The sequence below is a fragment of the Asparagus officinalis genome, chromosome 2 (genome assembly GCF_001876935.1).
Source record: "Asparagus officinalis chromosome 2, Aspof.V1, whole genome shotgun sequence".
In the NCBI taxonomy this organism is placed as follows: domain Eukaryota; kingdom Viridiplantae; phylum Streptophyta; class Magnoliopsida; order Asparagales; family Asparagaceae; genus Asparagus; species Asparagus officinalis.
Window position 1 is genome coordinate 45824615 of NC_033795.1, and position 12999 is coordinate 45837613.

The following is a 12999-nucleotide window of genomic DNA, read 5'->3' on the forward strand; positions in this document are numbered from 1 at the left end:
TTTTGTTTCAATCATCTTTCTGATGTAAAACACGAGGTAGACTGTTACCATTTAGTGCAGCATGGTAGACTCGCTTCTCAGGTAGCCAAATGTCTGAAATATTAGGTTACCCTGCAGCAAGGGGATCATTGAATTAGCATAATTGTACAAATACATGCAATAAAATTTATTTAATAGGCTATAGACAAGTTTTATCTTCTACTAGATAAGTAAAACTTGAATCAAATGTTTGGGTTCAACTGATCAACTTGCACAGGTGTAGTTCATCCCTTCTTAAGGAAAAAAAATAAAATAAAAAGCCATTAGGCCAGTATTCCGGCGTAATTTCATCAATAAAGAAAATGTCTATATGATAACCTATTCATCTATTGTTTTTGAGAACCATATGTACAAGTTTTACACACTAATGGATGTGACCGAAAAATAAAAAAAAAACAGAAATACCACAGAATTTAGTTACTAATTGCTTACCCGATTAATTTGCATTTTCATGAATAGTTTTTAGCTAACTGGCATTATGATCATTAATTTGTCTGCCTGATTCCTTTTGTACCCTTTAAATTATGCAAGCTTGTTCTTCATTATATGTTCCACTTGTCATAGAAAACAACATAACAATGTGTGATAGAAGACATATAAAATGTACCTCATCAGCCATGAGTTTTCTAATATTGCAAGCGTAGAGTTTGGGATATTCTTTTTCTTGTTCGGAAGGCTAATACACAGGCAAGCGGGTCACTTCAATATAATTAACAAATTGGCAAAGAAGCAAAAAGACATGGCGAACCTGCCAGACAAAGTTTGAAAATGTTAAAATTATAGGTGACCTTATAATTGATCCGAAACAACTTATGAGAATGAAAAGAGAAAATAATAAGTGATCAAAAGCGCAATGCAACAAAGACAACTATTTTATCGTATAGTACACCCACACAACCAAAAAGGGCTTTAGAAGCAACAAGGCAATCAATTCCCATGAGTTAGAAGTTAGAATCTTTAACCATAAATCAATTGCTAAAACTAGGTATCTATTATGGTGTGCGTAGAGGAGGAGCTACCAAGATCTGTATAAGTCAAGCAATCTTTATGTTGCACACAATCTATTACCCTTTAAAAGAGGGAGTTCATGAAAAACTTTACCCTCTCCAAAATAGCCTTCCACCAAATTTAATTACCAACATATCCTGAATTCATAAACCACTCTCCCCTTTCATCGGTTACGCCTATATTCCTCCTCCTTTCAATTCATCGATTACGAGCCCTCCTCCGATCTTCCGTTACCTACACCAAGTTTTAAAGATGAAATCAATTCAGCAGTTCATCCGTTACCCTTCTTCTCCGCCAATCTTCTCTGTTCTTCCGTTACGCCGTCCCACGATCTTAAGCCATCAATCTCCAAAGATGATTGTCATTGCGCTAATCATCAACGCTGCGCCTCCGCCATCATCTCCTCAGTTGTCAGAATTTTGGCATCGGTTAGAATGATTTTACTTTTTTCCTCTTCATTTAATTTTGTTCTAATTAGCCATCATCTCATTTTTCTCTAATTCAACAATAGGTCAAGGATTGTCCGAATTAGGGCTTGCTTCAAGTCTTCATCTTGCTCCTTTGTCAAATTCGTCAGGTAAAAATTCATTAACTATATTTTGTGATATTATGGTTTCTGTCCTTTTAGTTAATTTTGATGAATTATTATTATTATTATTTTTTGCTGAATTGAGGAAATTAGGGGTGAAGGACTTTGTTAAATAGTATTTGCAGACACAAGAGGGGAAACTTGAGTGAGTTAGGGAGGGCTAGATTTGTTTCTAAGTGTATCAGTTTTTGCATTGATTAGATCATGTTCTCACATCTAAATTCCACAACATAATTTACATGTACAAGCATATTGTGTGTGTGGGTGTATATACAGATTACACAATCTCTTTTCTTTGTCAATTGTCAAACATAACCACGTCAATAGAGATGACAGCCTTGGCCAAAACAAGAGATCACCATATGCTAGCTTAGAAACATTTAAAGTATCCCCGATTATTTTTGGCGTGTGAAGTGTGTATGAAAATGTGACATACTTGTTACCCCAGTTTCACCTCCCTCCTACAGTCAACATTATTAAGCACTGGGAGATTGCTTTGCAGAGAAAATAAATATCCATGAGTGTAGTCTTTCTGAAAAAATTAGTTTTTTGGTTGCCTGAGAAGTAGAAAGTGGATTATTATTTGTTTTTAAATTAAATTAATGTGCCTTATCCACTAATGGAAATAAAATTGTCTATCAAATTGACTAAATCCTGATGATTATAGTGAAGAGGACTTTAGCGTACTAAATGTGAAACCATATCTTCTATGCACAGGCATGTACCATCACATGACACAAACTTTTTATCTGGAGTCTGAAAATGGAAATAATCTCCTGATCTTTCGAGATATGGTTCTGCTTGAAAGCATAAAGTGTCTTACACTAAAGAAATTTAGATTTTTAACTTGCTGGTTTTTTAGCCAGATAATCTGTTCAAAATTTAAGCTTTAGCTCGAGTAGAGCACATTTGTGTTTGCATACTGGAAGGAGGCATATCAATTATTTTCATTTAGATGGGTATAGGGAGAGAAAAAAAGGGGGGAGGGGGTTCTCTATGGGATGCCATGTATATTGGACACAGGACTGGATGTCGTGTGGCTATTAGCAGTGACAATGAACTATTTTCTGTTCATAGCATGCATATAAATGATGTATATGTATGTATCTACTACACAGTAGTGTGTGGTTTGAATGGTAAGGAACTATGAATTACATAATTGGTTGCTATGAATCAGCCATATAATTGTTTGTAAGTCCAGCAACTTGAATATAATATTTACATTAGTAGTTACGTCATTTAAATACTTTTATATGAGTACACATTTCGAATGAAGTTGAAAATTTTAGTTACCATACACATCAGGGAACACATAAATAATTGTCATGAAGAAGAGTGATACAAACAATTATCTGTGTATATGATATTATGGTCTATAACAGCAGAAAGGCTACTCTAGCTTCCTAGATGCAAAACATTGGTTCTTACAGTATGGATACTGATCTTCTGATGAGTCGTAGGAAGATGCAGGACACAATGTAAGTGTAGTGAATGAAAAGTTATGCATCAGTTGTTTTACATTAGCTTTTATTGGCAAACATAAGATTTCTTCAAATAGAATATCAATTTGTTCCATCTTGAGCTGCCTTGTGCCCATTTCCAGTAAATAAATTATCCTCTGTTTGTGGAACATATATACTATTAGTTGTCTACAGAACCTTCTGATTCTCCTTGAGCATTCACTTGTGGAACCTAGATGGTCCTACGCATTTATTAGTGAGCACAGAGCATAAAAGTTATCCTCTTAAAAGTATATAACATTTGAAAATCATATGAGAAATTAGAGATCAGTAAATTACCATGTATGTATATTTGCAAGACTAACAATTGACTGTTATCTGAGATTGGTGGGTCTATAAATAGTTTAATATGAAATAATGGAGTGAATTTTTGTACAGAGATATTGGACCAAGAAAAGAAGCAAAGACAAGAACTATTGAAGTAAAATGTTGGATTTGGAAATTAGAAACATAAATACCCTATTCACTTGTTTGTTCGGAATTAGAAAAGAAGCAAAGACAATAACTATTAAAGTAAATTAGGAATGCTGTAATAGAAACCAACAAAAGCCAAAGGCATCAGACAGATTTTGAAGATAAAAAAAAAGAATACAGAGGTATTATTCGTCAATTGTGAGATATGGTCTATTAGTTACATTCCAATCTCATATAAGTGAGCCGTCACCTCATACCCATTATTTCCTTGCATCATATTGGTTTGCCTTAGTGGAAAAGAGTAGTTTGGGCACGGGTACATTCTTGAAGAAATTGGTTAATAATACTTCATTCCAGACAAATATGGTTTTTTTTTTTTTGCTCCTTTGCCTTTTTCCTAGCCTTGGGCCTGTTATTCTTAACATGCTTTATTATTGTTGTTGTTGTTCTTGTTTTTGTTTACAGACAAATATTGACGGGGAACAAGTGAAGGCTGCCATAAGAGCCCAGCAAGACCAGCAGATTGACAATGTAAGTGATGCCACACTGGAATATTAACTTTGGTGTTTGCGACCATAATATCATATACACAGATAATGAGTAGCCATTTAAACTGCTTTCTGCCATCATGTGTGCATGGTTTTTTAGCCAGATAATCTATTCTAAATTTAAGCTTTAGCTCGAGTAGAGCACATTTGTGTTTGCATACTGGAAGGAGGCATATCAATTATTTTCATTTAGATGGGTTTAGGGAGAGTAAAAAAGAAGGGGGGAGGGGGTTCTCTATGGGATGCATGTATATTGGACACGGGACTGGATGTCGTGTGGCTATTAGCAGTGTCAATGAACTATTTTCTGTTCATAGCATGGATATAAATGATGTATATGTGTGTATCTACATACACAGTAGTGTGTGGTTTGAATGGTAAGGAACTATGAATTACATAATTGGTTGCTATGAATCAGCCATATAATTGTTTGTAAGTCCAGCAACTTGAATATAATATTTACATTAGTAGTTACGTCATTTAAAGACTTTTATATGAGTACACATTTCGAATGAAGTTGAAAATTTTAGTTACCATACACATCAGGGAACACATAAATAATTGTCATGAAGAAGAGTGATACAAACCATTTAATTCCCCCTCTGACTGCATATATAATATATAATAGTTACACCATAAATAGACAAACCATTTAAAATCTTTATACAGTAAAAATCTTTAAAATTAATAGCAGGGAACACATAAATATAATGATGCAAGGAAAGAATGTACCCGTGCCCAAACTACTCTTTTCCACTAAGGCAAACCAAAATGATGCAAGGAAATAATGGCTAAAGGAGCATTGGTATTATACCCAAGAGTATGCATCTGTGTACCCCAGTCACCAACGTGGTTCCGTCGTAGAACATCAAGTTTAGAGAATTTCAGCATTCGAGCTAAAGTGTATCCAATTATATTTGACCTTAAATGACCAACATGCATTTCTTTTTCAATATTAGGTGAAGAAAAGTCAACCACCACCCTTTTAACTGATAAAAGTGGTGCCCATGTCTCAATACCATTCAATAGCATATTTTGTATATACTGCACAAGTTGTAGATGTGGCCGAGAAGTTTAGTGGATGTCTAAGGAAAAGTTAGTTGTTAAATTTAGTGGTGAGGTATGCAAATTTTATAATACTACTAAAGAAAATTATTACAATGTTGAAAAAATTTGTAGTTTACAAAATTGAATGTTGTAGTTTTTAAAATTGAATGTTGCATTAAATGGTTAAAAATTGGTAGTTATGTGCCCAACATGTCCGTAAATTCACTGTGTGGTAAATTCACTGTTGAATGTGCCTACATTGGTTTGATGATCTTAGTGCATAGCATAGGACACTACTTTCTATCTAAAAGTTTTCCGCCCAAATACTTAGACTTAAGATTTCTGCCACTATTACATGAGCTCATTGGATTAGACTCTGAGAGTGGAATCAATATTGTAGATTGAATTACTAACATAAGCAATTTTTTTAACTGAGAAGGTTTCGATATCTTCAAGTATGTCTTCCTATGTATATGTCTCATATTCCGTTATATTCTTGTTCTTATTGGTCATTGTTTGAAAAAGAGTAAATTGTTTCCTGCAGGAGTGGAATGCTCCAAAACCAAGACATCTCTCTCTCCTGAAGGGTGCTTTACAACGTGGGCTTGTGAGTGGAGCCGTTTCTCCAATATTAATCTTTATGCTTTGTGATGATCTACCTGACTGTATTCAGGTATACATATCCTTCTGGAGATATTTATAGTTTGATTTCCATTTCAACAAGAATTCAATTTACCCAGTAATTTGATTCTTGCTAACTTTCATTGTATCATTCAATGTTAGCAACAAGTTAGGATTTTTAACCGTATATGCATTTTCTTTAAGATAGGTATCTAGCTTTTTAAGCTATGAACTTATGCAGAGCACAAATGAAGCAGACTTCTTCGCTGAATACGGCGAAGCGAGCCGATACCAGATTCATGAGGTGGTCAGCAAGGGAAGTTATGGGGTCGTCGACGCTGCCGTGGATACCCACAATGGAGAAGGTGGCTATCAAGAAGATAAACGATGTCTTCGAGCATGTTTCGGATGCTACTCGCATCCTGCGAGAGATCAAGTTGCTTAGGCTGCTCCGCCACCCTGACATTGTAGAAATTAGGCACATAATGCTTCCTCCCTCGTGGAGAGAATTTAAAGATATTTATGTCGTTTTCGAGTTGATGTAATCTGACCTTAATCAAGTTATCAAGTCAAATGACGATCTCACGCCTGAACACCATCATTTTTTCATGTACTAGCTTCTGCGAGCTATGAAGTATATCCACACTGGTGAATGCCTTTTTTCTTGCTGGCTTGGTTGGGCGTTGACAACTATTTTTCTCTAACAATTTCAATGGTTGTTTGTTGTGTGTTGTTGGTTATCAGCCAATGTTTTTCATCGGGATTTGAAGCTAAGATCAACAAACTTTTTCTTGATTGTGCATTCACTTTTATCACGTGCACCATATATATGGTTGATTAGGTTCCTTCACTATGGACAATATTCTAATTAGTCCTATGAGATAATGTTTAGTTGGCATTCATCTTGTGTATTGTGTATAAGTTCAATTCATAATTATGAAAACATTATTAATTTTGACTCTTGTAGTTTCTTAATATGTATCACATGCAATGTATGTATCCATATGTTTGATACATGGTTTAAATTAAATAAATCTTAATGAAATGAATAAATAACAAAAGAATAAATTAAAAATTTTACCACATGCATTGCACGTGCAATCCAACTAGTATATATATATATATATAGAGGAAACTGTAGATGAGCTGCCAGCATTCGTTCAGCGTGCGCTGCAGGGGCTTCTTAGTAAAAAGACCTTGAAATAAATCCCCGTGACCTCTCTCTCTCTCCCCCCCAAATCTCAACTCATCAACGCATGACTTCAAAAATTTCTCCAAATCCGCTCATCTCTCTCACATTTCCTCTCAATCTCTCCCCAAATCCACTCACGAATATGAGCCGCCGCTTTCTCCTCCGACGAGAACAGCCCTCCTCCGACGACATCAGCCCTCCTCCGGCGAGACTCGTTGCCGCTGTTCCCCCAAAGACACCATCACCGAGGTAAATGAATCTCTTCTTTTCTTTTGAATTTGTCGACGCTTGGATTCTTTCTATGACCCTGCCCTGTTGATGGGAGATAGTTAATTGGTGATTTCAGTCTGTATTTAGGAAATTAATGTTTTTGAAGTCAAGTTCATAATATAACATGATGAAATTATCAGTTTCTTCAAACTAAAAGGGGGCAAATGCCAGAACTCCTCAAAGTTATAGAGAAAACATCATCAGTAGGTTTAACCTGCTTACAAAATAAGCAACCTAGAACCAAAATGCCCCCTTTTGCCGTGAAAAAGACACCCAAATTTTGTTTTTTTAAAGTGGCTATCCAGATTGCTTTAACTTTTTTATAATCTTTCAACAGTCAAAAAGTCGGCATTCAATGATTCACAGGCTTCAGGAGTTATTTAACTTTTAAGAAACACCCCAAGAAGGCATCAATTTTCTTGTGAGCTACAATTTTTTTTAAGCAGATGCGACTTTATCTAAATACTAAGCACAGAGGTCAATGCTACCTTCAAATTTTTTTCAAGGGTTAATTGCCAATAGACCACTTTTAAGCTTTATCCGTGCGAATAAATCCCCCTAGTGAATTCCTTTTTATATGTCAAAGCATTTAAAAAGTTTTGAGGAGGCGGATAGACCCCTTGTTGCTAAGGATAAACCCTCAATTGCTAATGGTTTTACTTCTTATTTTAATTGTACACATTTTTACGTTAAATTTCATAAAACCCCATATAAGTTTGGGTGACTTTGACATAACTCAAAATAATTGGTGGGCATTTTCTTTAGTAACTACTATAACTAGAATCTAAATGCTAAGTTTGTATTCCTAACCATAATTATAATACTAAGTTTGTTTTTCTTGAATTTATTTTCTTCCTTAGGAGTTCGGAATGGAGTCAGAAAATTCAACTACTGTAGAGTTCGGAATGGGAGAATCAAGTATCATTAGAAGTGGAATTGCAGCCAATACTGTAAATCATCCTAAACCACTACTTGGAATGAAGTTTAATAGTTATGAAGAAGCTTATAACTATTATAACTCTTATGCATTGTTGATGGGTTTTGGAATAAGGAAGAGCACGGTAAATTACTCTCGCAAAACTAGAGAAGTGGTAGACAGAAAGTTTGTTTGTGATAAGGAGGGCTATAAATCTAATAGAGACAAGATAGAGATCTCTCTTCGGCGAGAGACGCGAGTGGGATGTAAGGCAATGATGCGAGTTAAATTATTGGAGGACAAATCGTGGGAGGTCACGGGGTTTGTTGAAGAACATATAAATCATGTGTTGAGTAGTCCAGACAAAGCAAAAATGCACAGATCACATCAACAATTCCATAAAACTCAAAGATGTAAAAAACTTATTGATAGTCTGCGAGAAGAAGGTATGCCTCCTTCCACTATTTCTCGCGTCATTAATGCAACTAATGGAAGAGAAGGTGAAATAGTGACACCACAACAATGCATTGATCATATCAGAACCCAAAGAGTCAACAATATTGGTCATGAATGCATATCTATCATTCGTCATTTTCAGAGTATGACAGCGAATGATCCAGAATTTTATTTTGCAGTAGAAGTGGACAGTAGTGGACAAATGAGGAGTGTTTTCTGGGTCGATGGAAGATCAAGAGCATCTTATTTGCAATTCAGTGATGTTATTGTGTTTTATGTGACATACAGAACTAATAAGTTCAGTCTTTCATTTGCTCCATTTACTGATGTAAATCACCATAGGCAGTCTACTTTACTTGGTTGTGCATTATTAGTCGATGAACAGGAAGATACATTTGTGTGGTTATTTCAAGAATGGCTGAAATGCATGCATGGCGTTGAACCAGGTGCTATTATAACAGATCAGGATAGAGCAATGTGTAATGCTATTCACTCAGTGTTTCCAACAACAAGACACCATTATTGCTTTTGGCACATGCAAAAGCACATTATGGATCATTTGCCTACTTTGGGGTCTCGTTATGGTGAACAGTTTCAAAGGTATTGGGGCTTGTGGTATAATAGTGCTTCAATTGAACAATGTGAAGAATATTGGCTTAAGATGAAGGAGAAGTTTGATATAAATGAAGAAGGTAAGGGATGGTTACAAACAGTTTACAAATGTTGAGAACACTGGGTGCCATGTTTTCTAAAGGACACTTTTTTTGCTGGAATGAGATCGAGCCAAAGGAGTGAAAGTGTTAATGCATTTTTTGATGGGTATGTTAACTCGCAGACTCAATTACACGAGTTTGTGACACAATATGAAAAAGCAGTAACTCATCATCGCTTAAGTGAAGCCCATGAAGATTTTAAGAGTCTTAACACAAAGCTTGTCATGCTCCTTGGACATTCAATTAAGGTCCAAGCTGGAGAAATGTATACACGCAATATGTTTGATGTATTCCAAACTGAATTCAAAGGATTTGGTACAGAGCTTTGTGAAGAATTGAGAAAAGATGGGGATATTGTTGAATACAAGATCTGTAAGTTTACAGATAGAGGAAAATGGGAGGTGGTTACTTATGAACAATCTAGTCATATGCAGTTCCGTTGCACTTGTGCTTTGTTTGAAACTAATGGTGTTGTATGTAGACATATATTGTCGTTAATGATGGCTAGGCAGATGGATTCATTACCCGACCATTACATCCTACACCGTTAGACTATACATGCCCGACATCGTAACATTGGGGTTGGCAACATTATATTTGGAAGAAACATCACACGCTGTGAAGAGAAGATTAATTTATTGAAATCTTGGGCTTTAAGAGCAAAATTCAATAATGCGCTCGAGCTTGCATTTGCTTCAGAAGAGAAGATGCAAAAACTAGATGATGTGCTAACAAATTTCATAGAATCACTAGACGAAGAAGTTGGAGAAACTCAAGATCAAATGGTGGATATTCCTCAAATTTTTGCACCCATCTCACATACAATGGAGCACATTCCTTAGATTACAGTTCGTGATCCTGATAGACTTGCAAGGACTAAAGGTCGTCCACGCAATGCTACTATAATCCAGTCAGGTTTAGAACAAGCACAAGAAAAGAAAGAAAGGAAGAAACGTATATGTAGCAGATGTGGTGAACTCGGGCATTATAGAACTAGCTGTAAAGTCAACTTGCCAAGGTATAATTAATATTTTTTCATGAAACTTTTTTTGTTTGATTAAATTCTCAGTAATGATTATTTTGTAATGTAATTTGCAGCCAAATTCTCGGTAATGATTAAATTTTTCTCGGTAATGAAGGGCTTAATATTTTTGAGGTAATGATTTGCAGCATATGTTTACACATATGTGAAGGGCTGAATATAGTTTAATACGCTCAATTCTCGGTAATGATTAAAATTTCTTCTCTTTTATGCAGCTATCTTGTAAAATCCAAGTGAATAGCATCAATGGTGGGTGGTTGGAACACAGGTTGAGCATTCTCTATTATGCAGCTATCTTGTAATGTGATTTGAGCTTATATTCAGCTACTTTGGTTGTAACTTTGGAGGTTAAGTCTTTGATGAAACTCTGTTTGATGTTGTAACTCATGATGTAGCACTGTTTGATGCTTGTAGCTTTGCTGTAGCTTATATTTAGCTACTTTGGTTATAGCTCAATTCTCTTTTATGCAGCTATCTTGTAATGTGATTTGAGCTTATATGCAGCTATCTTGTAATGATTATTCAGCTACTTTGGTTGCATCTGTTTCTTGTGATTTGAGCTTATATGATTTGCAGCTCAATCCTGGTGTTTCAGCAGGGTAGTACTTATTTTTTGTCCTGTTGATGTAATTGCTGTGAAGGCTTTGAGTTGTTAGATTACGCAGAAGCATGTTACAGAAAACAAACTTTTCTTTCTTCAATGAACAATACTTTTTGTTCGTTCACCATGTGAAATTATTTGTACAACACTTAGCATCAGGCATATCCTGTGTTTTACAAAAATTCTATGAAATAAAAGCTACAAGATTACATAGATTCAACACAATTCCTGTACCTGATTGGTATTTTTCAATTAAGCTAGCAATTCTCCCATGAATGTCCATTTCCGTTAGACTAGCTTTGGCAATGGCTGAACACGAATAAGTTAGCAACCAGTAATTCATATGATGCTTACAAACACTAGGAAAACACCAATAATTCATATGATGGGGTTTTGTTTACTACCCTCAACATCATGTAACATGGTTTCAGAGAAAGAGTCATGGTCTCTCACTCTCTAGTTCACTGCAGTCTCGTCCAGCGAATGTAGCGCAAAAATGTCCCTTCAGATTCTGAGCTTATACTATCCAACCAATAGCAACCAATTACAACTTCTCCATCTAAAATCCAAATATACCATACCCCCATATCATTAAGGGTGAGAATGTGTGATGCTGGGACTTGAAGCATACTTGAGATTCCAGCTATTCAATCTTACTTCCACATCAACCAAACATCAATTTCACCAGCAAACAACAAAAACCATCAAAATGGTCTCACCTGAACGAGTCCAGACTTTGCGAGCATAAAACAAATTACTAATCTAATTTTTCTGAAGATACAAATCCAGAACACCACAAGTTCTCATCAACATACACTTCCACAAAGAAGGATAATACATTCTTACACTCTACTTAGCACAAATCCAATAAAAATACCAAATACAAATCCAAGAAAAATACCGAATAAAAGAGCAAATACAACAAGCTTCAACAAATCCATAATATCAATCTCAATCTTTCTCTTTTCTCGCAATTCTCCACTTGACACGGCTCTTGAAACTTGTGGCCTCACGTTCGACAGCTTTGTCTGAACAAGCCCTGTCTTTGAACCTTCAAACTCCTCTTCATCAGATACCCATTTGAAGAATTCGCAATTACTCACTTTCCAATTAGCATAACACATAAGAATTGCCATCTAACCCAAATAAAAGAACACATAAGAATTGAAAGAAAAGCATAACACAAAACAAACTTTCATGCACAATAGAACCATCTGTCACTTATACACACAAACAACACAAGCAGAAATATATGCAAAAGATCCATAGTTACAACAAAACATCTAAGAAGACTCGTATTAAATCAGATGTGGAGGAACTACATGAAAGATGTTAACCCAAGAAGATATAGAGTTTGTTTGAGTAGTTCCACGGCAAAGGGACATTCTCAGTAACAAATAGTGGAAAGTAGCAATTCTTAACTTTCATCTTCTTTATTTCTTCATCAAAGAAATCCTGCCAAATTGAAGTATTTATAAAGATAAATCTGTATGACATATGGTGACTTGTTTATTCATATTTTCTAATTAAAATATCCCGAAACCAAAACAACATGCTGAAGTACGGAAAAGTACAGTATTGGCTTGCAATTATTGCAGTAGCAAGAGATGAAATAACTAGTTATCAAAAGAAATATTAATGTTGGTATGAGGGTTATGATGTTTTGTAAATAAGTATTTTTTTCTTTTAGTTTCTCGTAGTTAAAAGTGTCAATGGTTGTCTTAATTATAAAATATTCCATCATAATAACAAGTTTTAAGCACAATAATATGCAAAATCTAAGCACTCACTTGCATGCTTTCCCAAATTGCCATCTTGTTGCATGCTTTTAGAGGTCGAGAGAGAGGGGGGGGGGGATCCGTAGTTAAAAGTGTCAATGGTTGTCTTAATTATAAAATATTCCATCATAATAACAAGTTTTAAGCACAATAATATGCAAAATCTAAGCACTCACTTGCATGCTTTCCCAAATTGCCATCTTGTTGCATGCTTTTAGAGGTCGAGAGAGAGGGGGGGGGGGATC

At 35.4% G+C, this 12999-nt stretch overlaps 1 protein-coding gene and 1 long non-coding RNA gene across 4 annotated transcripts; both read left to right on the forward strand.

Moving 5' to 3' along the window:
• On the forward strand, window positions 1043–6395 carry LOC109830981. Its single transcript, XR_002244423.1, has 5 exons — window positions 1043–1475; window positions 1559–1624; window positions 4036–4101; window positions 5710–5838; window positions 6028–6395. It is a non-coding gene; the product is annotated as an uncharacterized LOC109830981 (long non-coding RNA).
• On the forward strand, window positions 6951–10915 carry LOC109830983 (protein FAR1-RELATED SEQUENCE 5-like). 3 transcript variants are annotated; one of them, XM_020398331.1, is made up of 4 exons: window positions 6951–7227; window positions 8109–10351; window positions 10432–10489; window positions 10591–10915. In XM_020398331.1, the coding sequence occupies exon 2, from the start codon at window positions 8118–8120 to the stop codon at window positions 9345–9347; it is 1230 nt and encodes a 409-aa protein (XP_020253920.1). In that variant the 5' UTR covers window positions 6951–7227; window positions 8109–8117; the 3' UTR covers window positions 9348–10351; window positions 10432–10489; window positions 10591–10915. The 3 variants fall into 3 exon arrangements, 2 of the variants coding, with proteins under 2 accessions (XP_020253920.1, XP_020253919.1); XM_020398330.1 differs by having other exon boundaries at window positions 8109–10489; XR_002244424.1 differs by lacking the exons at window positions 8109–10351; window positions 10432–10489 and having other exon boundaries at window positions 6969–7227.

Excerpts from the sequence above, each read along its gene's own strand:
- LOC109830983 (XM_020398330.1), top strand. The coding sequence starts at position 8,118 with ATGGAGTCAGAAAATTCAACTACTGTAGAGTTCGGAATGGGAGAATCA.